The sequence below is a fragment of the Neodiprion fabricii genome, chromosome 3 (genome assembly GCF_021155785.1).
Source record: "Neodiprion fabricii isolate iyNeoFabr1 chromosome 3, iyNeoFabr1.1, whole genome shotgun sequence".
NCBI classification, from domain to species: Eukaryota; Metazoa; Arthropoda; class Insecta; order Hymenoptera; family Diprionidae; genus Neodiprion; species Neodiprion fabricii.
This window is the reverse complement of record NC_060241.1, coordinates 23,784,621-23,811,481: the sequence shown is the minus strand read 5'-3', so window position 1 is coordinate 23,811,481 and position 26,861 is coordinate 23,784,621. Positions and strand designations below refer to the sequence as shown.

Here is a 26,861-nt window from a genome sequence, read left to right as displayed (position 1 = left end):
GATTGTGACCGAGGATTTAAGATACTTTTTATTTAAGATGTTGCAAGATGTGTTTGATGCTGATTTATTGGCTTGCCTTTTTCCCCACTCCTGCCTTTCGTACACAGAATATCTGATGAATTTCGTGAAAGTCTCAACTCATAGGTAAAGGATGTGCCAAAAATATTTTGCACCCTTAATTTTTTCGCGCCCTCACATTTTTGTATACGGTGTAATTAGACTGATTTAAACAAATTATTATAGACAGCCTCGCGTTTAGGAAATCTACGTATGAGATCCAGGATTAATTTTCCCTTTTGGCAGTTGAAGAAATTTAGTGTCACACTGACTTAAGGAGACAAATATCCTTCAATCTCTGTGCGCAAATAGCGAAACGAAGCATTGAAAATTCTCGGCTTTAATTAGTCACGGCAAATCTTTAAAATAGCTAGGATTCCCCGTAATGAAATATCGTGTAAAAATAAACCCGTGATATGTCGGACAACGTCGGGCATCGGAGTCTTGGACGTGAACTCGTCAATCTATACTTAATACACATTTTAGCTTGGTTAAAAATAATCACCACATTTCGACTCCATTCGAACGGGTTTGCAGTGAAAAAAAGGAAGAACGAGCACGCCGTAAGACTTTGAAGTGATCAGAGGAACAAAAGGCGGAAATTCAATCTATTACGAGACCTACTGTTGTCGGTAGTCCGCAGATAGGCGATAAAAATTATCAAACGGTTGCGTCATTCCGTGTTTTTTAAGGAAAACTGTTGCTCCACGTTTCGCGGTTAAATTTTGCGTTTCTGCAACACGTGTAACGCTAATGGGAATTATAATTACAGGTGAAAAAAAACCCGTCTCTAATCGCAATAAATTGGGCTCAAAAAGCCAATTAGCGACGCAAGGCGTATATAAGAGAATCCCGAGGGCGCCTACTTGTGTACATGAATTGCCATCTGTGCTCGAACAGTGACAGTGACATAACGAACCTACGCCCACGTCGTTTTACTCAACAGCGATTCCGATCCGCAAAAACTCGCGATTTATTTATTCAACCTCACCTGAAAGATATTTTTGAACATTTTTGGAGGCTTTGTTCAACACGGTCAGACTAGAAAAATTTTGAACTATGCCGAATTGATTGGTTCGGTTTATAATAATATTAACGAATCCATAATTTTATGTGCCTGAATGACGAGAGCTTTGTATTAAATTTCAGCGTAGTCAATTATGTCTTGTAGTTTTGTATTCGCCTTGATACGAGTGTTCAGCTTTATACAACTCAAATTGTATTACCACATTGATGAAGTTTTCACATCTGATACTGCGAAAATTTTTTACCTCGCGCTGCTCTCAAATTAGTCAGACGTAACAAAACACGTGGTATTAAAGTCACAATCTTACCAGCTCGTTATTCAATCATTGTGATTAATGTAGTTAGTAATTTCACTGGGTTTCACAGAAAAAAATATTAAGCAAATCGGTATATACCTGAAATTTGCAATCGGTTTCAAAACTGTTGACGTTTAAAGATTTAAACCAAATCAACGCTGAGAGCTATATATAAAAATGGGTAGCCGAGGGGTCGGTTTATATTTTTCGCCATAAGTAGATTTTGTAAACAGACTAATACACGCCTTAAAAACTTATGGGTTTCAAGCGCTTCTGCACGCAGGCCGTCGACAATGAATAAAGTCTATATTTTTATTACTTGCGTGATTTGTTATGTAAGGTTTGCCGCCTTTTTTACGATGAAACAAAAGAGAGCATAGAAACGGATCGATCAGTTGCATCATCTTCAAGGCCTCCAACTCAGGGATCGAGAAGAGATCGCTTTCGTGGGATTAGATCTTTGGAAGTCGGGATTGACACGTCATTTGCTCCAGTCTACTGGAAAATTGATTTATACGTCAGTTTGACTTACGATTGGGATATCTAAATGTTTCTAAATCCAAGTTTCTCTTCGCCATGAAAATCGGAACATTTACTTGATATACTAAGAAAAGAATCCGTTAAATTGTGCAGTTTCAAGCCACATTTTTAGAATATAGTGCCCACTGTCATACGGATGGTTAGAAATGAGAAATTATAAGAGTAGATGAATAAAGCTTTCCGTGGCAATTCGTTCTTCCTAAATCACACAATTATCCATGCAAATCGTGATGTTCGAGGGAAAAAATAGACAGAAGTGAGTCAGCCACACGCGTCTGCAAGCCAAAAAGTCGAGCCAGTTGAGCTTTCGTTACGATATCATTGTGGCGGTTGTATCGCCGTTGAAAAATTTGACGGCAACAGTTTGATTTTGGAATTTGGGTTAACCGATCACAGGAATCGACGTCGTTTATTCCTCCGCATCGCTGGTTACAATATTTGCATAAACGATGAGTTTGCCTCGTGCAGAACGAAACTATCCCTCTACCGAGAGTTTTGTTTGACTTTGCGAACGAGGCGTTAAATTTCTCACACACATTGTTTCATTTTTCCAGCACATCAAGCCGCGGCCTGTTACTGCTCAAAAATCCGAGCCCACTTCTCTGTTTGATAATAAACAACTCGGTGGTATTAAACAACTTGAGCACACCGGGTAAATATTGGAAAAATCGTGAAAGATAGCTTGACGGTGAACAAATCGGGCGTCTTTGCGATGGACATAGACGCCTTTTACAATTAGACCGACACGTGGCTTTATCGTAGATTCCCTCAAAATGTCCGGTCTGCAGTTTCCGCAAGGCCTTTCGGATCCATTTCCATTGTCCAGAGTTTCTCGATCAATTCTAGTAGATTTTTACAGAAATTTTGACGGTCCCCTTGTGTTTGAAAAACCCGAGTATAGAATTCTACTTTTGGCTCGTGCTTGCTCCGCATGACAGGCTAAAATACGACATTAGTAACATTTTTGAAAAAAATTTACCCATCTCGATCCTTGTTCCGTCATCGATCAGCGTCGGTTTGAGAATAAGAGAATGATGAAAGCTCTTTATGCCCTGAAAATTTGTCAAGTTGTTTTTGGACCGTTTAACAGAGCCGACTAAACATATATATATGTTTTTTTCTCATCTCTCACATAACTGCAAACGACAAAAGATCTTTTTTTTACGTTACAGGCATTTGACGGTTTGAATTTTTTCTTTCTATTTCCTTTCTTCTGGTCTTGCTGTGAAATCGTCGCATCGCGCATCGCTTCTAGCAAAAGCGAATCTATTTCTAAGAGATGATATTTATAGTTTTAATTTCTTACGAGTGGTTCGACGACGTATAATATGTATTATATACCTATTCGTGAAACGTCTACTCGTATATGATATACTATACGGTATAGATACAAGCATACGTATACATTGGCGGAGAGGAGGATCTCAACGTTGAATCGCGTTATATTCTCGCGGCTTATAAATAGAACCAGCAATTGCCTGGATTACACGTGTTCGTTCCACTGTGCGACCGAAGCTACTGCGGCTGCGATTGACAGCTGTGATTATTTGTCTCTCTGCCATGCCGTTTCAAACTCACAGCCCATGCATGCATAAAGTTACGCGCCCGAACGTCATGCCCGTAACAACGTCTCGCCATTGCACTGCTGTCGTATAGTTACTTACCGCTGGTAGTTAGAGAATTACCTGAAAGTGTCAATGACCTTTGGCGTACCTTTTATACTCGAGATCTCTTACGCTTTGTCCTCAGAATTATTTTTTTCTACTCATTTTTGCCAGAACTGTGAAAAATTACGATTACATGATTTTTTAATAATTGTGCATACCGCAAAGTGTGATCGAGAACTGATTTTTATACGATATTTATCTGATAATGTGACGAAGTTACCTATAGATTGGATGCCGGCGAATTTTGACAGAAAAAAAAAAAATACGTCTGAAAATCGTTTGATTCTTTCATCGAATCTTGATGCGCAGGATCCGGGAAGTGCACACGACGAAAGATGCTCTCGGAATAGTGTGGCTCGATCTCGCAAGTTATACACAGGTGTATAGCTATGTAATATGTAAAAATGCTGAACAAACATTTCGTAAGTGGTTTTTTCTGACTCACGTTTTCTCTGACAATAAATAAGATGCTTTGCTCAGCCGCATGCATCTGTGCAGAAATATAGGAGGACAAGTTTTCTTGCATTACATATAATTTGTAATATACGATCTTGCATTCCGATACAGTTTTTTCTTTTCTTTTTTTGTTTTTTTTTATTTCACTATTTACCGACAGCTGTTGAGAAAACAAAAGATAAATTTTTGTATATTACCGCGTTTGCCACAAACTCTGGTAATTTATCGCTGCTAATCGTGTGATTAACAAAACAGCTGCGGCGGAGAAAAATTTATTACAAAGTCTGAATCTGATCAAGGCGGCGATATGTTAAATTTTGAAATTTGTTCCTCCTTATCTTAACAGTTTCTTTTTTAATCAACGGTGGTTTTTGCTATTACACAATATCAAACTCCAAGCCGTTCATTTCGACCTAACGAGTACCTAATTAGATGTAATCGAGAGGCCGTATCCTGACTTGATGGAAAAAAATCTGTCAGCGAATTAGCGGAAAGTTAGCAACAGCCGTAACAGAACGAGCCAATTCAAACCCGTCTGTCAACCGTCGACGTTTATTTCTTGTTTCAAACCTTGTTACGAAAGTAAAGAGAAACACGAAACCTTTTCCGCTTACAATTACAGGAGAGACCAAGCGTCCGCGCTTCGTGCTCCTGAACAATGCTTGCACGTGAGCAGAATTTTCGTGTTACTTTATACCGTCCGTACCTTTGCACGCTACTGTTGACTGGAAAATTACTTTACGCATACTGGAGAAAATTCATTATTCTGAACATCGACTCGTGGGATGCGTTGATCGCAGACAAAGGGAATGAGAGAGAGAGAGAGAGAGAGAGAGAGAGAGATCTTTTATTCCGTCTCTCATCGAGATCAGAAATACGCCAATCGCACCTGGAAGTGAAAGACATCGCAATGGGTTTAACTAACGCTAAATGATCGACACACGGAATCTACATCGCGTTTTTATCCACCAATTAAAAATAACTCCAATTGGAGCAAAAACCTGACATGCGATTTCGCTGATCAATCAAATTGCAGGTCCACCGAGAGCTTTGAAATTAATTGGCTCGCATTGCTTTAATATGTACTTTAAAACTTTTCTGTGCATTCATGCGCGCTGAGGTCATTGGTTTCCGAATTTACAAATTCTTGTGTAAACAGTTAGACGTTGTTATGTTAATTAGTTTTACGTCATGGTCAGTCGTTAATCAGACGTGTAGGTAGTTCTTTGCCAGTTTCAGGAATTGCTTGAAACATCGTTTTGACAAAATTTCCGATAAGCTTTAAACGTTTACTGATAACGTTGCAGTCACTCTGTACATTTCGTAACAGCTGCTATCCAACTTTTCAGATCATGGCATATCTGTGTAATTTACCAATACACTTTGCATTAATTTTTACTGCGAAATGTACTTTATCCAAGTCAAGGGTTCGTCCCAGTCAAAGATTATCGCAACTCACAATCTGGAATTAACTATCGGCGAGAGAAAACTCCGGATATAAGCAAGTTGGAAACTTTCCTGCGGTCAGAACGGAATTAAACCACATGCGACGGGCACGTTGCTGCGTTAGGAAAGGTCAGTGTGAGTCTGCGTCTTACCAGAGCTCGTATTGGCGTCGATATAGGCAGTGGAGCGTGCTATTCAGCCGATTGTCTTGTCGTTAGTCAGGTCAGAATCCAATTGTCCGAATTCAATATACGCTTATAATTAGCTCGACTGATTTCACGCGGCTATACGCGTAGTAAATATTAGATTTGGCGATTGACGAATAACATATCATCAATATTCATCGTATAAATATTGACGAATGAAAAAGATAAAAATAATTCCAGAGATTTTCAAACGGAACGACTATCAATCGTGGAACGCATTTGAATCGAGAAGTAACGTCACTCTGTGAATTGATGAGACCTGGCACGAATTTCATATCGCACGACTGCAGCTCAAAGCTCAACTGCACGACGCATTTTACTTCGAGTCAAAAGTGGAACGCCCTGGTTGTAAACTTCCCAGACATCAGTCCGACTCGGCTTCGATTTCCCGGTCCAGATGTGCGCTTTCTATGTAAAACTTGATTTTCTAGAGATAGGATAAACTTGTCTGGGAATTGCGAAAGCCTCCTCTGACGAAAACTCACACCCACGTGCTGAGGAGAATCGGCTTTTGCATGTCATTCACTTCGTTTACGTGTTTCAAGTGGGTTTATAAACGGTCTGGGAGCTGATACGCCTGCACTTATCTTGATGCGATTGAATTTCCTCACACCGCATAATACACAACGTATAATATGCCCCAATTGCAATTCTCTGCATGGTGTTTGAAACATCGGGAGCAGCGAGTAGTCGATCGAATGAATAGAATTAGAAAGTTATGTACTCATCGGTAACGCAGCCTGCAGCTTCGCTTGGAAACGGAAATGCGAAGGAAAAAATTAGAATGTAATTAGACACGAAATGGCATTTGTTTACTCTGAAAACGACAATCTCTCCGCATGATCAATGCAGCGTAGTGCTTGCGATGTGGGTTTCAGTGTTAATGGAAGCTTCGGAATGTGTTTGTATACCTCATTGACTTGCATGCGAGTAAACTGATGGTTTACTTAGTTCAGAGGCACTGCTGTCTTTTTGTACAAACCATATTTTTCATCGTATCTGTGAAGATTACTTCCGTCAATGACATCATCAACTGATAGAAATCATAAAATTAAGGTGAAACGCTCGATGACTTTGACTTTGCGGAATGAGAGGAAAAGCGTGGTTTCAAATCAAGTTGGCGAAGCATAAATAACTTCGCGTAGACAATGGAATCACCGTTTAGCAGACATTTTTTATTTACTTAACTGCGATTCTGATCAGATACTAAAAATTCCCGCGTACTCCACAATCCGTATTTTTATACTTGTATTTTTCGCAATTCAATGAACTTCGTGCGAAACAGAGAAGAATACAAAGCACGGAATTCAAGGAGGAATAAAATGATCATCTGCCGCTTGAATTACGAATTTCTTTGTCTCAGATTGTTCAGAAGCTTGTAGAAACGGTGTCGGTATAAATATTCGTCAGAATTCCAATTTAAAACTCTTGCAAATGAATTTTCAATTTATGTCTGACCCGCTGTAATGATAAAGATTTGAGGTGAACTTTGGCGTGCAATTCACAAGCGCTCAATTAGATATATGCATGAAAAAATTCCTTTGTATTAAACGAAACGAGCTTAACTTGACTATAATCTGTAATCCTCTAGGGATTTAGAACGGACAAATACTAAACTGGCTACGTTTACTCCAGTTTTTATTTTCCCATGCACGCTCGAACGCTTAAGAGGGAAATTAATGTTCAATGGAATCGCTTTCGTCGGTAGTCGCGTTGAGAGAACGACGTTTTCACCTCTTTTTGTCTCATCCGTGAGAACTGGGACCCAGAATGAATGAACCCTGAACAATTAAAAGAAAAAGCGTGTGTAAGACTCGAAGACCAGGATCGTTCACTAGCCTGGGGAAGAGTGAAAATTTCCCAAGTGAGTTACGGGATTTCGGGCTAACGCGACGCCACGGGTTTTACGAGCCGCGACATAAATTCGGGAACATGGAACCCCGAAGGAACCTTGAACCCTGAGTGCATCGGACGAATTTATCCCGAGACGATGCGGCGCATGTAATTGGGGGATTCGTTTCATATGCGCAACGCGTATCAACCTCAACGCCTACGCCATTAATATCCTGTAAAGTAACAAAAATAAAAAAAAAAAAAAAAAAAGAAAAGGAAAGAAAAGAAGAAAGAAAGAAAAAAAAAGGAATATTTCGGCCGACTCCGAGAGAAACCTGCGCCTGCTGTTATCCTCTTGGCAAAATGCCCGCTGGGCTGCGCACACCTTTGTTGCTCGTAAAACTTTCCATCCTTCTCTGGAGGCGAGGTCTTTAGACGTTGTGCACTTTCAGCAGGGTAATAGCTAGATGAAAACATCTCGCTTGCTTGTAACTCGGAGACGTTTCATCGCCACTGTCACTACGGACTTATACCCACGCAACTTGGATCATTGTACGTAGACGATGGCTACTTGATCATCGGGCATCCCGATGCCCTTTGTCAATGAATCCCGCGATATCGTTCAACCACGCGATCGTATCGCGATCCCTTAAAGTGTACGGCCGATTTTATGCCACGCATGAGCTATTATTCCGTCATAGATTTTTTTCAAGGCATTCCACATTACACACAATGGTTGCCGTTAATCCGCGGGCCGAAAGTGATATCATCCTGGCAAAATGGCGTCATCACTCCCCACGCTAATTTCATTAGAGTCTATTCACAGCGTAATTGACCCGAATGACCTTCATCCTACGAAGCCGCAGTGCGCCGCTGCTTCCAAGGCAAATTCCAATCCCGATATCTTGAAAGAAACGATCAGCTTTCCTAGACTCTGATTTTTCCTGGGGTACTATTTGCCTCGTTAACACTTCCAGGATGCGGCTTAACGCACCTCCGGGACGCGGTCACCCTCCTTCTTCACACTGTCAAAATGCACGTGGATTGAGAGATAAGTGTTACACAGTGCGTGAGTCCGCATCGTAGTCCCTGTCATTCTCTCTTTGTCATCGTCTCTCTCGCTCCCCTCGCCTTCCAGCGTAACACAACTCTGTTGTTTAGTGCCATTCACTCCGGAGGTTTCCTCCTGGTCAGTTCCGTTCCTTTGTCAGGGTAGCACTGCTCGGTCTTCCTTCGTAAGGTTTCGAACTCCCAAGTAGCGTGCAGACACGTGTCTTCGAAGCTTGTAGAAGCTCCGATAAAGTGCAACGAAATATTGGATACAGCTATCATTTTTGGTGAGCATTTTATCATTCGTTACTAACTACTAATAAGTGTGTAGTACGTTGAAAGAACCGAGGCCTCTTACCTCTGGGTTTTATTTCCTACGAGGATAAAATCCATTTCATTGTCATTTCGCAATTCTCAGAGATGAAGAGTAAATTATTTACGACTGAACCGGCAGATGAAAGCGTCGATGTAATTACGTCGTCGCAGAAAGGTTTTACCACATTTAAAAGATGGAAGGATACAGTAGGATTGACTGATTCTGCTAATTCACACCTGACAAATTACAATAAGATTGGAAATTACGATAAGTATGACTCTTCAACTCTTTCACGCTGGACCAGTGATTTGAGGTTTCCTTTCACAGCATGAAAATAGAAACTGTAAACATGTTAGAAAATACAAACCTTAGATACAAGAATTGCGCAATCGGCTGCATGCAGTACCTCGATCGCTGACCTCTTGGTACTCTGATCGTTGGTACGTGACTTTTCAATAATCGGGCAAACATCGCTGTTATATATATACCGTTCATTGTATAATATTTACGAATGAAAATAGAAACTGAATGCTAACTAGAGCTAGTATAGCAGTTATAATACAGTATATACGTGCAGACTGCACTATATTACACGTATAACTGGGTTAACTCCCAGCCGGTTAGTGCAGACATTCACGGAAACATTTTGGTGTTTGAGAAAGGACATTAACTAACGCTTACTAAATTTATTTGTGGAACTATTAACGCTTCGTCGCTTTTTGTATCCGTGTACCAGAATCTATGGATTGCCACGCGAACTGTAGTAATGATCTCTTCGACTTCAAACCTGGCGATTTACTGTTGTTTTGAGAAAAGACATTAACTAATGCTCGGTACATTTGCTTCTGGAACTATTAAAGCTTCGTTGGGGTCGCCAAGATAAGCTCACAAGCTGCAGGAATGATCTCTTTGACTCCAAACGTGGTGACTTGTTGTTTTGCAGCAAAAATCATTTGCAACTACTAGGAAAATTGCACGGTTTAAGAAATGACAATAACTATTTCACACCGAGTCTGAAAAACCTTGAGAGATCCGGTTGTGAGACTATTTCACATATTTTTCTATCATGATGAAGGAAAATATGCATCATCCGTGCATGAAACACCAGGGATTGAATCGTAGATTGAAATGTTGATAGTATTTTGATAATCTATTGCCTGTATCCTCATGTATGATTCGATCCATAAAATTCAGGAATACGTCTGCCTTCTGTTGATGATTGCGAGCATTGACCCGTGTCTTTACGATTCGTAAAGAAAGCCCCGACATGCCGGCGTCGCAAAGGAGTAAAGCATGTGCGAAAATGAGTCGAAAGTGACGTCAAACTTTTGAGTTGGTTAAGATCGTGAATTCCCTTATATAGTTTCTTTGATAAAAATCTCTGCGACAACTTTTCCTCCACACTCGCAAACACCATGTGGTGGAGAAAGAAGAAAATGCGTCTGCCTTTCATTGATGTTGTGCAACGAAATCGAAGTGGAAACTGCGTGCATCCCAGTCTGTACGAGTACTATTTATTTTACATACACGCATACGTCACGTCATTCAGCTGACCCACCTGTCAACTGGTCGACGCAACGAAGACCTAAAGCGGTCCCTAAGCGGCCCAAATAAACCTGTCAAGGCCCCAAGGCAAAATTCGGTCGATCGAAAGCCCGGAGAACCGGGGAAGCAGCCCGAGAATAAAGTGATACCGTTTCCTGGCACGAACAGTCGACCATCGTTGCAGAGACGGAATATAACGGGATCGATTCGTAATAACCGTGAAAATAAAATTGATACAGGCACGCACTGCGGGAGCCCAATGATTGCTGTCCCACGGGACTGCGAACTCTTTTTCATTCGCCAATTCTAATCATGATCGTTGGTCTCATCAACATTCGTCACTCGTTCACGCTTTTTTATTCCTCGGTATGAAATTTAACCAATCTTGTTCCAGCTGGGCAGTAATACGAATTTTGAAGCATATCGTGGGATTATTATGATGGTAGCAGATTTGGACGTGTATCAGTTTTGGAGTTAGTCTGGATCGATGAACGGTTTTTAGTGAGTTGACGTGTTCTTGATAGACAAATTATTGCTCCATAAATTAACCGCACGGGAAATCGTTTCAAGCTGATAACTTGCAAGGTTCAAATTTCACTCGCTGATTATAGTCGATAATTGGTTAGCGTAATCTTTCTGTACGATAATGATTACCAGAGAAGCATATTCTCGGTTTTTTTAAATCCATTTTTTGAAATCTTACAAGCTGCTCGCATGATTCGCATTGAAAAATTCAAAATTGAGTCAAAGTTTCGAACCTAGCATGCAGGAGACGCTTAACATATCTATCGAACGTATAATTTTACGAGACACAAGATATGAAAAACATAAAAAGTGGCAAGAAACGATATCGAAGGAATCCATAACTCGACATCAATGCGAAGGCTGAAGGTCCGCCGCACCAAGTTTATTATCACTTCTAGTGTGGGAGTTGAGTAAATAAAAAATTATCGCTTCATCAACAAGGCAAAGTTTCCGTGTTGTAGCAGCAGCATCTATTTACGTAGCCAGCCACCCTTGCCACTTGACGCTGATCCAACCATATCGGTTGGGAAGCGAATCTGGTTTGCCCACGCGGCAAATAATTACTCGTGATTGAGTAGCCTTACCTGCATTCGTAATTATCATTTCACGGCTGAAAAGTGAAAGGACGAGCAGTGATGCCGGAGCTGTAAAGGTCAGCCTGTGCTTCGACACTTCGGTAGAGTGCCGCTTGGGTATTATTCTTTTTTTATATTACTATTACTATTGACAAACGGCGTTTCGCAATCAACAGATTGTAGCTTCTTAGCTATCTCTTGTCAAACCCAAAATTTCACAATCGCAGTCACCTGCATCACTCACGTGCAAAGTGCCTCTCATACTCGCATCGTGATAAAGTTTTCATTCGCAAATGTTGAGGTTTCATTTGGTTCTTCGATGAGAGAATGACCGTCCGATTTGTTAACCACCCGTCGAGTAACCGAAAAAAGTGCGACATATGTACAGGAATTAGTTCTTCTTCAGCTCATTCGTCTCAATGTTCTCGTGCCGTTATTGCAATGTCGAGAAACTACAGTTATAAGGGGATAACTCGACCGGTGGTCCAAGCATGTCGAAGTAAGTTGCAGGCAATGAAGCGTACGATTTCCGGAGAAGCTGTGCACACAGAGTTCTTGTTTCATCTTGCTTTCCAGAATTCAGTGGGTCCTTGTAACCTGCTGGTACATAACTCGAGATTCACTATACCAAGGAGCGAATATTGGGTTGTCACGAGATACGTGATATCAAGGTACGGTTTTGCTCGTAGAGATCGCGTACATCGAAGACTGTGAAACAGTAATTACGTACGGCGATAGCTCGGTATTTAATTACACAAGTATAGCCGGTATTATACATAAATTACAATGTTGCGGGATTCGTGATCCTGGGTCGCAGACACTAGCTCGATATTGATCGAAAATTATCCATGCAACGATGCAGCCAGTGAAAAACACTGGTCGCCACTTGTTGCCACGCTTATTGTTAGTTTAGGGTCCGTTTATCATTTACACGTTAATCGCGAATGAAACACAGCCTTCGGCACTTTTGCTTGGTGTAAAGTCAACGTAGCTTACGTATAGTACACACGTACTATAATCGTGGTGAAAAAAGATGACTGCAGTATAACTGTTCAGTATTTTTTGAGACTAATTAACAAGCGTGCTGATTATCGTCAGCTAAGTTGGCAGGTGAGCAGCTTCCACACGTGTGTTTTACTGTACGGTAGATAGAAAGTTGGACAAATATGGCATCGGTCGAAGTCTGGTAACTCGTGATGTCCACATCTTGATCTCTGCTGAACCGTGCAGCGTCGCGTTAACTCACGACCGGAGAACCATGATGACATGTTTTTTTGATCTTGGCTGTTGATCGTAATGCGACTGACATTAAATCTCGAATTTGTGATGATGGCAGCTGCAGGAGATGGAAACGTGCGATTGAAAAATCGCCGTATTTCTCTCACTTACTTGCACATCGACGGTCATTACAAACGTTGAAATTGAAGATCGATCATTGTGTTTTTGACTATTTTTCAAGCATTCGCAGCTGCCGAATGGTCTGATATTATACCGTTGATCTAGCGAAGTTCCAGCAGATTTATTCGATCATCCAGTTTGTCTCCGGTCTTCCGTTCCAAAGTTAATCTTCCAAGCCGAGCAGCTGGGCAGAAGATGATCGTCTTTTAAAAATGAATGAAGCTGATCTAAATATATCTGACAGGTATAACGCTGCGGTTGATATTTTAAAAAGAAAGAAAATTCTCCGTCTAATCTTTCTAGTCAAACTTTACGGTTTGACGTGTCTCCCCCATCAAACAAACGGTCGAGCCCGACGACTTTTTTCTTCCGTTAAATGGCCATTGAAATGCTTTAAATCCTAACGAAATCTTTCTCGATTCTTTGATTTTATATTGTCATTCTCCGACGCCTTTTGCACACTGCGCTTAAATGCTCGGCGAAGATTGAACTCCGAAACATGTGTTAGCCGTCTGCGTATTATAAACTATTTCAGACGCTGCGACGTCCTACGGACTTTGTTGTGATATTCTCGATGAATTTTCACAACTTTCATCCAAACTTCCTTCGGAAGACGTCTATTCAATATATATAAGGTTCATTATACATGGATCGCGACAGTAATTCTTATCGGCAATACATTGGACTTGATTTTCTTGAACCCAGGACTTCCGGGATTAAGTGGGATGAACACCGTACTCGTTGAGCAATAAGGATCATGCAATGCCTTGATGATTCAGAAACTGCGTACGGTAGTTTATTTCTCCAATTTATTTTCGTGAACGTTGCTCATCGTTTTCGTATTTACGATACTATTCCTGAGCAATTTTAACGTAAACATTGATTCTAGACTTTAGCTTCACCAAATGTTTCCCTAACTCTCCATTGCACTGTAGGATGTTGATGATGTTGGCACAGAACAGGGCATCATGCAGAAACTACACTAGTAGGCATTCGTCACCCGGTAGATGGGATTATCGACAGGCGTACTTGGGCACGAGCCATTGCCGAAACGTGAAGCAGCAGGGTTTTATCGCCTCGTTAATTTTACCCCAAATTACACAATTTCACGTCAGCGTGATCGATAGCTCCACAAAGTGAAATGACAGGGGAAAAAATGACGACCTTTGAATTTGGCTTTCAACTTTGAATAAAAAGTATCGAAATAGTGGATCATCTTCCTCTTTTTTTATTTACGCGTGGCTGCATTTGATGATTTCTTGTTCTTCTTTCGCGTCTCTTTCGCCTGATTTCCATATCAAACTAGATTATCACCGCGAGTGTTATACTAGGATGAATCTCTTACGTCACGCTAGCTGTCATTTACTTAAAACCCCGTTATAATTAGATGTCGCGAGTATAAATCCGCACCTCGACGCGCGAAGGTGTGACAGAAATTCATTGTCTACCGCACAGTGGACACCGGGTTGGGGTAACGTGTGTGATCATTAGACGAACCACGACGCCATTCGTATACCGAGATTGCATCGGTCACGATCCAGGAAAAATTCGTTCAATCTTTCAACCTCGACTCGACATCGTGTTTCTTCGATGTCTCGATTCGTTGTCGAAATTCAATTTGATCCATTAAAAAACGACGGTCTACACCACAGTCATCTCAATGCTCCGTCGACTTCGATCCTTCCGATGATCCTTAACCAATCGAGACGCTCCAAGCCAGCCTGCTTTCGAGTTCTCCCCGGTTACTCAAGTCATCGGGACATCGGATGCGTATGGAATGGCCGGCGAGATGCAGTGCTGCAAATCCGTTTTCGCGTAGGCATATATGCGATTATAGGTATGCATGTATGTGACGTTTGCGATGCTGTAGGTCACGGGCAACTCGCCGCCCGTTTGCACGGGCAAGTTGGTTAGCGGGAAGGCTAGTGGCCGCGGTACCGTCGACTATAAATAATCGAACCACGGGGATGTCCAAGTATAGACCGTTGGGAGGGTGCCAGCCAGCCAGCCTCCGAGGAGGCCCGGTCTATTCTCGGCCCTGTCGCCGCCACCGCCACCACCTCGCGAACCGCCAAAACCGCCCGAACCATCGAAACCATCGGAGCCACCCCGGAGCCGCGTTTAAAAACCAGCCGCGACGATCGCGGACGATGATGCCGAATGATGCCGAATGATTTCATCCCCCTTTCCCGACCGTATTTCCGATGGGTCACGGCTCGCGAGAGTCGGGGTGACCTTGAAAATACTACGATCACCTTGTTGCCACTGCGGCTGGAGGGGTGAACCGGTTCGACAGATATCAACTGATTGTGAAACGTTATTCACATTCCATGAATCATCGTGTAGGAGGGAATGTTTGTACCTAAGATTGCTGATTGTTGGTTTAGCTTTGCGATAGATATTGCCCAGGTCGATTCTGGGAATTGGGAACATTTGTTGGGTGTAATGGATCAATTGAAACTGTTGTACTGGGCGGTTTGTTCGGCGAAATGAATTTAGATTCGTTATGCTTGAACATCGATTGGAGATGTCTATAATGATGAAATCCACTAGATAATTACTGCATCTATCGATATGCTGCTTATCTGCAAAGTACTTACCGAATGTATTCAATTCGCGACGCCTGATGAATTATAGATTACTCATCTTTCGTTTTATTACCCTCGAATAATGGAGTTTTATTCAAACACGATCATTCAAACAGTCATTACTACTAGTATTGTTACAGTGATGGAATTCAAAATACCGTTTCCAGTATTTTAGGCGTATCTGTTTGTGTTTAATCAACATGCGATAAATTGTGCGGAGGACCTGCTTTCTCAACACCGTAAACTATATACTATATTTTCTTTCGCTTTTATCGATCTCCTGTTTTATTTATAAATAGCCGATTGATTATTTGCATTAGTTTTATTAGACTTTATCTCTACCTTGTTGTCATTATTTCGAAAAAAGAGAACAATGAAAATAAAAATGAAAAGCATATTCAGCTCAAGATGACCGTCACATTTCGTTTATCACATACGCAGATTTTACGGTATATATTGCATGTGGTTTGATTTAAAGTATCCTCAATTAGGCCCGAACGCGTTTGAGTTCGATTCTATCTTTATCTGTGTCATCGATACTTTATCAGTTTGAGTAATCCATAGTAACATCAGCAGTACTCTGGATATAAACCTGACATAATAACGCAACCGCGATGATCTGATACGTTGATTTTTCACAACGAAGTTCACGTTTACTCCCTCAATACGAAAATTTACAATGAAGTTTTGTAATTACTCGATGTAGTCGTGAACAGCTACACACGTATGAATGTGATACTCTTTTTTTCCGATTTCTCAGGTGATCATTCGACTTTTAGAGCATTTCGTCGATTCGACTTATTGTGGTTCTCAGTAACAATCGGTTGCCTAATAGTTATCACGATCACGTCAGCATAGTCGCATAACTCGTCCCACAGCTATAGGATATTGATAAACAACATTCCATTTCATGTATTAATCAGCTGCAGGATTTAAATGTATGGAGATGTAAACGTGCCGGAGATGAATTTAAAAATAGCAAACCACTGTCGAGCACGTATCGCGCGCTTCGCGGTTCTGCAACCTGCTGTCAAATCGGCTGGCAGCCACTCTACGTACATACATACAAACATACATACATATTGTTCTACAGCATCGAGCTGAACGATAATAAATCCTACATGTTGATATTTACAGACTTTTAGATTGATTATGACGACGAAAAAAGCCGACGTGCATTTTCTAATCGCGTTTCATTCGTTCCGTCATACATACATTATCGTAATATACACCATTTCACGCTGAGGTGGATACATTTTGATTGCACATTCATATTTTTCGTAATTTTCTTCAACAATAACTTGCATGTGTAACGAATCCTCTTCTATACGTTTTGATAATATGTTTTCCGTGGTGCATCAAATTTTGATGATTCAAAAGCATTACGAGAGGTTTATTCAATTTGAAAACACGATTCTTCTTAATTTTCTCTCGACTTTTATTTCAACATTTATTGGTAGGTGTATGTATAATTAATAACTTTACAGCGTTGTAAGATTCTGATATGAAACGGTTACAATAAAATCAGTTAACGATTTCCCAGTAAAAAACTAGAGAAATTATTTGTCTGCAATCGAAAATGCGGTGCACTGATGCGTGTGGTCTAGGTCACGGCTTAATGAATGCAAAGTCAAGTTAATTTACTGTGTATTTTAAGCAAATTGTTATGCTTACAATGCCGTTCTAACGTAACTGGCAACTGCCCATAATTACCGCCCCTGTTTTGTTTTAGAAAATTGTACCCTATAATTTCTGACAATCCGATCGTCCCCAATTTTGTCCTAAAATCGTTGTACTCGATTTCCTACACATGTAACTGGATTAAATCTAACCTCAGCTATCAACGTTCGAAGTCTAATCCGTGGCAAACGCCTATAGTGTCATTAATTTGAAAAATTGCGAATTATGGGTATAATGACACGTACGATTGCTCCAAAAAGCGGCATTATAAGTACCATATCATATATGGTGGGAATCATCCAGGAGCGGCCGGCAGTCAATAATTGCGCGGAACAAGATGCGCAGTGAACGCCGCCTATAGTCTGCTCATCTTATCGCCTGTAGTGTTCATCGTGAAAGTGTCGGCGTAAAATTATTGGCCCCGTTGCGGGGCTGGTGAATTTTTGATAAAAAAAAAAATCCCCAAAAAATCCGAAAATACCTCCCCCCCCCCCCAAGGCAGAACTGATTAGCCGGATATTTTATCGCGATTTTATCTTACCGATCGCGCATACATCGTTCCGCGACATTTCTTAGCTCGGTTGAAGTATAGTCGTCAAAGGGCGCTGCCGTAATCGCTCAAGTTGGACTACTCTCTAGGCGCTAGTGCTTGTCTGCCTGTGTGTTTCGTTTTTTGTGTGTGCACGCAGTCGCTGCAAAGGTGCTAGTAGCGTGTGCGCTAAAAAGTGGGTGAGGTTATTCGATCCTGAGTTGGTTTTTTAAGGACACATCGACGCACCGATGAGCGTACGTAGTATCGGTTTTATCGCCGTATTTTCCATCGTTCCGATAATAAGATATCGCTAGCGCGAAGTTGCGTTGACTCGTAATAACGTTCGAAATATACGTATTATTGTGCACGGGTATATTCGCCCGCCTACGTTTGGCAGCCGAATTGTCAATGAAAATCTGACGCGGGCTGCGCTGTTGAATATAATTAAGGTCAAAGGGTATTGGCCCGCTTGGATTAGTGCCGAATTTATTTAACCATCGGTTTGATTTATTGGCATCGTCTGCTGCTTCAGTCGATCCCCGAGGAGGACATCGAGCGAACGTCAGACGATGGAAAAGCGGTTTAACGAAAAATGGGTTAATTCATAATAAATAAAAATCAAAAAAGATCATTCGCCTGTTTATTCACATTTTGTACAATCGATAAATAGTCGTCACCTCCGTTCAAAAGATATTCTCAGTTCTCATATTTTTGACACAAGCGATGATTTTTGGATATCAAATATCTGTTATTCGTGCAACGATTCCTTTTTACTCACTATTTAATCCATAGCTGTGCCTCTCGCTCTGGTTTTATCTGATTTCACGTTATTTTATTATTTTACCAAAAAAGATAACTTTAATGTGATCGTTTGATTTTACAGACGTCCGCGTCGACAAAAACAACCACCATGACAACGGCAGCTAAGCTGTACGGCAAAGACCTCAGCGAATATGACGATGTGGATGTGGACGATCTGCTGTCACAGCTTTCGCCCGAGGAAATAAACATACTTGCAAAGGAAGTCGATCCAGATGTGAGTAAAACTGTTTCGTATTGTAGATAGACTCACAGCAATGGGCCAAAAACCAAAAGCACCGCTTTGGGTGTCAAATGATGTATCAAAGGGTAAACCTTGATACAAACAAACGACAGGTCTCATGATTCTTAGGGATTCTTAAAACTCGGTAAAAGTATGTTCAAAAAAAATCTGCCAGAAGCTAGAAGAAAGTGTGAAAATCCGAAGGATTTCTTATCTAGAAATTGATGATCAATGATCCTACTAGTTGTGTCTTGGACTAAAATTTTTTCAGCAAATAATGTGCATTGTTACAAATAGGAAGACGTCGCTTCTCATAATTATTTTTACGTATCAGTAAACAGGCATTATTAGTCAAGTATTATGAATGTACAGATGTTTTTCGAAGTCTAGTTTATTATTTCTTACTGTAATAGTTGTCCTCGTTTTACACAGCAATGGATTTAAAACGTTGTTTAATGCTTGTGAAATAGCTACTATGTATATACTACTATGGAAGAAGTTCAGGTTGTTAATTGAGCGAAATGAAGCGATATATTTATGTGTGCTTGTTTTATAGGATAGTTTCATGCCTCCGTCGCAACGTTGCAGTTATGAATGTGATAAAGATCCAACAGGGCCGTTAAACCGCAAGAAGCTCATCGATCACATCAACAAACAGGCTTTAGAGACACCTGATATCCCAGAGTTGAAGCCATATGTGCCCGGAACTGTTCGTGGGAAGAAAGTAAATGTTATTTAATTATTTTTATGCTTGAGGGTGAGCATCACACTCCCTAAAGCTTGCACACGGCCTTTCAAGGACTTTGTATAAGGCATCATGTGCATGAAAATTGGTTTGATACGAGCGATTCACGATATAATACTTTTGTGCAATAGCCTAATATAGATATCTTTAACATACATTACAAACTCTCATTCAACCGCACGGTTTTCACATCATTATCGTAAAACCTTGTACGTAGATTATGTATCAATCGACATACATTGTTCGCAAATTTTATATGTACAAATATTAATGTATCGAATTTTTACAATTTGTAGTGGATTCCACCACCGCAAGATAATCAAAAAGAAAAGGAAGCAGATGAACAAATTGCAATAGATCTTGGAGATGAATATGAACAGGCTCTTTCCGCCGCATCTCAAGAAGAGATCATCGATCTCGCTGGTAAGAAACTTTTGTAACATTTTATTGAGTAACGGTAATTTAGGCTGGAAAATTCAGTGTAAGGTCTCTTTTCAACCTTTATAACTGTTTGGCGGCACTATTCAACTATTCAATGTAATTTAAGTGAATTCTCTATATTGATAACAGTCGTTCTACTTTTGAAACATATCTAAAACGTCTCTCACTTGGCCATAACCTTTATTTTCCTAAAGCAAATAGGATCAGTTTGCGTACATTCAGATTGAGAGAGGTCACAATCCAGTTATGACAGTAAATTATTTAGTTTGACTTGAGTAAAGTTTCAAAAAGTAAGTTACTTATTTTTTTAATTCCAGCCATCCTCGGTTTTCACTCGATGATGAACCAGGACCAGTACCATGCCTCCCTACTAAACTCTGGCCAACCTGTCGGACTGGGGTGGGACGGTATTACGAAGGCAAGCCAACCCAAAGTATTTCCCATGGAACCTCCAAACAACACAGACGTTGATGCAACGATTAAACAAGTTCACGACGATGATCACATGTTGGCGGATCTGAATTGGAATAATATTAAGGTTCGTCTCTTTAACTTCGTTTTGTTGCCAGTTCTTCTATCCGATATGGATTGCAGAACCCTATCGATAATTTTTCTTATTGAATATTTTATCAAATACTGCAAGTAGTATTGGTAGTCAAATATTGTTTACTCTTTGTTCATACTCCAGTAGCCAGAGTTCAAAATGATGAACAGACTCTGTGACAATGGAACGATAAAAAAAAATGTTTCCCACAGAACATCTCAGACGAAAAGTTCATTCAGTTGTTCGAAGCATTGGAGATCAACACACACCTCGAAGCCTTGAGTTTGACAAACGTCGGGCTAACCGACAAGACTGCACTCAGATTAGCTGACGCCATCGAAAAGAATTCGACCCTCAGAGTACTCAAGTAAGTTTTCGTTACATTCTGCTGCGAACTGATATCAATCATTAATCAAGTAAAAATTGAACATTGAACAGTTACAAAACTCCGTTACATTTGACAGATGATAACCATAAAATGTTTGTCTTATTGCAGTGTTGAAACAAATTTCATCAGTCCGTCTGTGATAGTAAGGCTCATCAAGGCTCTTCTTAAAACAAAATCCATCGAAGAGTTCAGATGCTCAAACCAGGTAAATATTGATTAAAGTGATTCATGAGATATTCTAATAATGTTCAGATATATTTTACTCAAAATAGATACATCTGAACCCAATTTAACGAACTGACAGTCACTGTGGAATATTAAAGTATAATCTCAATACATTGTTTGTTTAGCGAAACCACCTGCTGTAACGCTGTTATTAAAAAAAAAGGGAATCTGGTTCTATAAGTTCTTTATTAATTGCTACTCATTTGTTTCCTTGCAGAGATCACAAGTACTGGGCAACAAAATTGAGATGGAAATAACGCAGTTGGTTGAGCAGAATCCGATGCTCCTCCGGCTTGGTCTTCACCTTGAATTTAATGATGCCAGGCACAGAGTCGCCGCTCACCTACAGCGCAACATTGATAGGAGTAAGTACTCCGCTTTTCACTAAACGATTGCATAATACGCAATTTCTATTTTTTTCTTAATTTACTGGTTCATTACAAGGTGAGGTACTGGATGTTGATGAGAATTTTTTCAAACAACCAATTTTTGCAAACGTTGTATACAATTTTTCAAAGTCATTATTACCCTCACCCTTTTACTTAGAATTGCCTCTCCCGTCAATCCGGTAATTCTTCGACTCTGAAATCCTATACTTTACTTTGTAATAAACCTCATTTCACAGGTTTGCAGAAAACGATATTCTTCATTTTGGGTTATTAAGGATTTTGCATGGTTTTAGCCTTGCTGTACATTTTTTCAGGCAATTATTTTGTTAGAGCTGTTCAAGAGGCCACAAGTCAGTCAAACCATTGAATTGAAACTGTTGGAGTCCTCGAGGTCAAATAAACCAACAACGCCACTGTTGTGTTACAATTACAGCTTATTATGTATTCGTGATTCTTTCTGAAATGAATCTTTTGTACAACTGAATGATTCTGACTCATATACACCTATTTCATGAAACATGTTCAATTGAAAACACACTCCTTATTTTTGTACAAAAGACTTATTTTCTAGTATTGGCAGATGAATTCAACGTATTTCAGCCCGGACAGAGCGCAGCAGAGAACTAAATTGATGAACGCCACTGAAATTATTTACATACATTATTTGCAGCTATTGGAATACCAGACTTGATACAGAATTCAACAGATCTTGATGGGTATAATGATTTTGTGCGGATCCAGCAGCTCTAAGAGTATTATAGAAACTGCAACATCATACAAGCAACAATTTCATGAATTTGAATATGTATTTGTAATTTTAACAGCTTTTATTAAGTTCAATTTACTAAATTTTTATTTCAACTTCTCGCTTAGATGGATGCAACTGTATGAGAGACTACGGAGTTTATACAACCAAAAGCTTCTAAGCCTTCTAGTTTTGCTTCATAGTTACAAGTAGTCGCATTAATAGTCATTCATCGTCCGATCATCCTGCAATAGTCACTCATTTTTATTTCGTAGCCATCATTATATCGAGGTATTTATGAGACCCTGAAGTAGCCCTGCTCGTCAGTTATACCATGTTGTTCGCTATTCTTGTAGTTAATCACCTCATCCTCATAACAGATCCAAATCCGCTCCAACATGAATTGTAAAACGTTTGTTGGATGGTGATTATTGTCATTTTATTATCATCATTATTTTTCTGAATGAATGTTTTGTGTCTGATAGGGTAATGAGTAAACCAAATTTGTGAATTCTTCAGATGTGCGTTTTATATTATTCAAAACCTGACAGTACCATTCTCTTCAATGAAATCAAAATTTATATACATATTATATTTATATTTTCTTGTTATATCAGGGTGTCAGTACAACTTGAAAATCTCGGAATTTTATGCTGCTTTCTTTCTCATATTAAAATCTCAAAAATTTGTAAAGAAAATGTTTGGAAATTTTAAGCAGTTTCTATAAGTTTTATACGCGATTGTTTTGAAAAGATTGTGTATCTTTTTCAACTTTTTCTCATCAAATATTTCTTCGTCAGCAAAACTGCTAGAAAAATTGTATTTTCCATTAAGAATGAAGGCTGCCCAGTAAGAAGAGAATAAAGAATTTTATTCTCTGTATTTAACTATTATAAACATCGGACACCCTATTCAGAAAATTGATCGATTAAACATTTTATAAGTTGGCTTCGTTACTCTGTACATACTACCGTATCAAAGATCGAATGAGTTCATTCATAAAATACACGTATTCAGATTTTATGTTTTCTATTTTCAGCAAAGCACATAAGGGAAGAATAGAGTAGTTTAAATCGGTACGCCATCAAATTTTATTTGTTTCTTTTATTTATTTAATTCAATAATAATAACAACAATAATAATAATAATATTGCTGTAGTAGAAAAGCTTCAAGAGATGTACAGATCGAAAGTAGAGCTATCAATAATTCTATATAATCACCTATTTTAACTTGCTTATGTAGAAATGCTTTAGAATTTACAGGCCTTGGTTGAAAGTCTGCGGGTCGATTTTCAAGGTATTTTTGACATTCTTTGGCATATTTTTGCCCAGGTTTGTCAGGTTGAACTGTATTACCTGTTTATGTGTTTGATGCTCGTGCTTGTCATTTTTATATTTATGCGAGAACCCACCAGTCTCCCTTGACTGTTGTATATATGTAGCAATTATGTTTTCCGACTGCCCCGTTACTGTCAGAAAATTCAAATTCAAACCTCAGTAAGGAAATCTATCCAATTCCCGAATATCTCATACGGTTATTATTTCGTTATGTTTTCAGAACCATAAATATACCTAAATGAGATCGTTTGGTTATCATATTATACTTTATTTAATTAAGTTGATAATTTCGTATTATTTGTGTGGCCAGTTTGTCGTGTCGAATACTGGGAACACGCTACGATGGTAGCAATTGGCTCAGGTTATTACACATACACCATTCTTCCGGCTGACTTCCTTAAGAAACGAAAACAGAACTTGGCGCTTGCAGAGCGCAATGAGTAAGCCATTTGAAATGTCGTTTTGATATGTGTTTCAAAGTTAACTCTCCACTCGTTGAAAGAATGCCCCCCTTTTCGTTGAAAGAACAAAAAATAAAAAAGAAAATGAAAACCTTGAAAAGTGACGTTGAATAACAGAGAATGTTTCAAAACCATCAAGCATCGTTCGTACGTGAATAATTCTCCCCCAGATATTATCTTACCCTCTGCGTAATTTGTTCGATTTTCTTAAAGATGCATGCATCTTAAGTTAAAGGATCAATTTGAAGAATTATAGCTTTCCGATATCGGATCTCACTCGGAATTTATATGCGCAAATTCTGACAGGAAATTCTTAGAAAGCGATTATCACGAACATAAATTTGATTTTGAATTAGGTGTATCGAAGAGCGTGCATTCAGGGTCAAGGAAATTTCGTCTAGAATATTTCTGGCGTATATTTATTGATGTGGATGTTGGATCATGTATTTTTATTTATTTATTTATTTTTTTTCATAGAATGTCCTGACGTTAACTGCGCGTTTTAACATTGAATCCTCCGCAGTACACACAAGAACACTTTTTCTCTAGGCACAGAAATTGTTGCCAACTCTATTACTATCCAAGACCGAGACACTTCAAGGCGGCTGTCAGACAACCAACACCTGGTTAATATTTCAGTGTTTCGACATTACATGTATATCGAAACTTTCGGGACAAGATTTCATTTACATTTTTTACATTTTCAGCCACTCGTTAAGAGACAGTCTTCTCGAGTTTGGTAGCGCTACATTTTTGTCTTCGTTACTTTTTCTCTCTCACTTTTTATGTAACAGTAATGTGGCGATACTAACAAGAAAACAACCGATTTCTTTATTTTTTTCTACTCGTGTTTTATTACTGTTAGTACATTTTTCCTCTTTTTATCTTTCGCTTACCGCATAACTATTTTTTGTCATTCTATTTTGAATTACCATACAGTACTTTTCACATACGTTTAACTTATTTTTGTATCCTAAGATATATTTTTTAGGTCCAGCAATAATTGACACGTCGTTTGGTACTTATATTTGCAGTCGGATAAGCAAATCGACCCAAGGAAACGTCGGAACTTGATATAAAGAGAAAAGAATATCAATGAAATATGTTTGAAAGAATTACAGCCACCAGATTCGCATCTATTCACATACCTTCATCACCGCATACTGCATTGAACACCTGTATACAAAGTTCCTGCTGAATATTATTCATGACACATAATTCTTTTCCAACAGTACGGAAAGACCTTACGCTGCGGCTACAGTTCAGATTCTTTAACATGAACCACAGGAAACCTGATCTAATTCAGTAAAGGTAGTTACACCAAGACGTGGTATACCATAGTCCGACAGAGTGTGCCCAACGATTTGGGAATCATTAATGCGCTGCTTCGCTAACATTGCTTAGATCATAGATATGCGTAGAGATATATTTATAACATGTAGGTACGGCTATATTGAAGTAAAATTGTTCGTTAAGGAACGAATGCCTTCTCAGGCATGCAATCGTTGGCATGATTGTCCAAGGTATTTCTATTTGCGTATACCTACAATTCTTTATCTCCGTTCGTAGAACATGTTAGGCAATGACCTTTACACTTAATTGATTTCATTTTTTGACATCGCGTACCGGTTAAATAACTACGGGATAACATTTGCACATTGCTAATTGTCATGTACTTAAATTTGAGCATGATTTTCACCACATTCTTCTATAAGGAAATATTCCATACCGTTAATTATTGAATAATTATTATTAAAGTGAGTTTTTATTAGAATCTTGTGCAAAAAGTAAATTTCATTTTGTGGAAAATTCGAAAAATTCAAGTGAATTCGGTAACGAATGAATTCTTCCAACGATTCTGAATTGATTGATGAACAAAAAACATTCATATGTGCACGAATCGAGCAAAGTAAAATGTAATATCGTTAAATGAAATTTGTGATTAGAAGAACTAAAATTAAATAGAATCTGTAAATTTCTGCATTTTATATCCGTGGACAATCTGTAGAACCAATAACAATAAACTGTCAACACGCTCGATGCGGCCACCGAATTTTTTCATTTTAAATCCAACAAATTTTTCGTGTTATTTGTCGCGTACAAAATTATTTTTACATAGCGCAACGATGATATTCCTCGTGCAAACACGCCTTCGCCTGATTCGGTCGCAGAATTATAAATTTTCCATTACGGTTTACAACGAATATAATGACAGTCGCCTTTTCGCAAACCTTGAATACATTACACAGACCCCACAAAATACCTCAATTTCATTAATTTGGTAAATAACAATCGGTCACAAAGGATCAAGATCCAAGGTATAACTATTTTGAAAATTATACAAGTGTAGATGACACCGAATATTTTGCAATCTGATGAACTCATTTTTTTACATCATACAAACAGAGAGTAAAACACATACGATATGATCGATTATTGTATTTAGGGATAAGTGCAGCAACTTTACAATATAAAACTTGAAATTTTGTTTCACTCGTTGTATGGAAAATTCCGCAGGTATTGGGTATCTAAATTGTTTGTTATTTCCAATTGATGGATGTTAAAAAAAAGATGCATATCAAATTATGTTTCGAAATTTTAGCGAAAGAATCTATCGCAACATGTTCGCTGTAAGTCGGCAAATCATCTGGAATACAATCTATAGTGAAATAAATTGACTTTCAATCAAGATTGAGGGATTTTAACGAATTCTCGTCATCGCTTACCTGCCGGGTAAAAAGGCAAATGTACCTGGTTTATCAACTTACATTGTTCCGAATGAATGAAAAACGTGAGAGTAAAGAAGA

The 26,861-nt window shown here is 39.2% G+C and overlaps 1 protein-coding gene across 11 annotated transcripts in view; it reads left to right on the top strand.

Annotated features, from left to right (window-relative positions):
- LOC124178612 (tropomodulin) overlaps positions 1 to 26,861 on the top strand; it is a 73,478-nt gene that overhangs the window by 35,631 nt on the left and 10,986 nt on the right. For 2 of the 11 annotated variants that reach the window (XR_006869855.1, XM_046562094.1), the window contains exons 2-9: positions 18,620 to 18,772; positions 19,335 to 19,502; positions 19,820 to 19,946; positions 20,282 to 20,502; positions 20,721 to 20,875; positions 21,005 to 21,101; positions 21,339 to 21,486; positions 23,295 to 23,331. Coding sequence is in view for 9 of the 11 variants with exons in the window: in XM_046562094.1 (XP_046418050.1) it covers positions 18,620 to 18,772; positions 19,335 to 19,502; positions 19,820 to 19,946; positions 20,282 to 20,502; positions 20,721 to 20,875; positions 21,005 to 21,101; positions 21,339 to 21,486; positions 23,295 to 23,317 (1,092 nt within the window). In the remaining 2 variants the exon portion in view is untranslated. Of the gene's footprint in view, positions 1 to 8,703; positions 8,865 to 17,626; positions 17,991 to 18,101; positions 18,333 to 18,619; positions 18,773 to 19,334; positions 19,503 to 19,819; positions 19,947 to 20,281; positions 20,503 to 20,720; positions 20,876 to 21,004; positions 21,102 to 21,338; positions 21,487 to 23,294; positions 23,332 to 23,903; positions 24,034 to 25,286; positions 25,366 to 26,861 lie in introns of those variants that run through there. The other 9 variants (XR_006869854.1, XM_046562088.1, XM_046562086.1 and 6 more) reach the window with 6 other exon arrangements.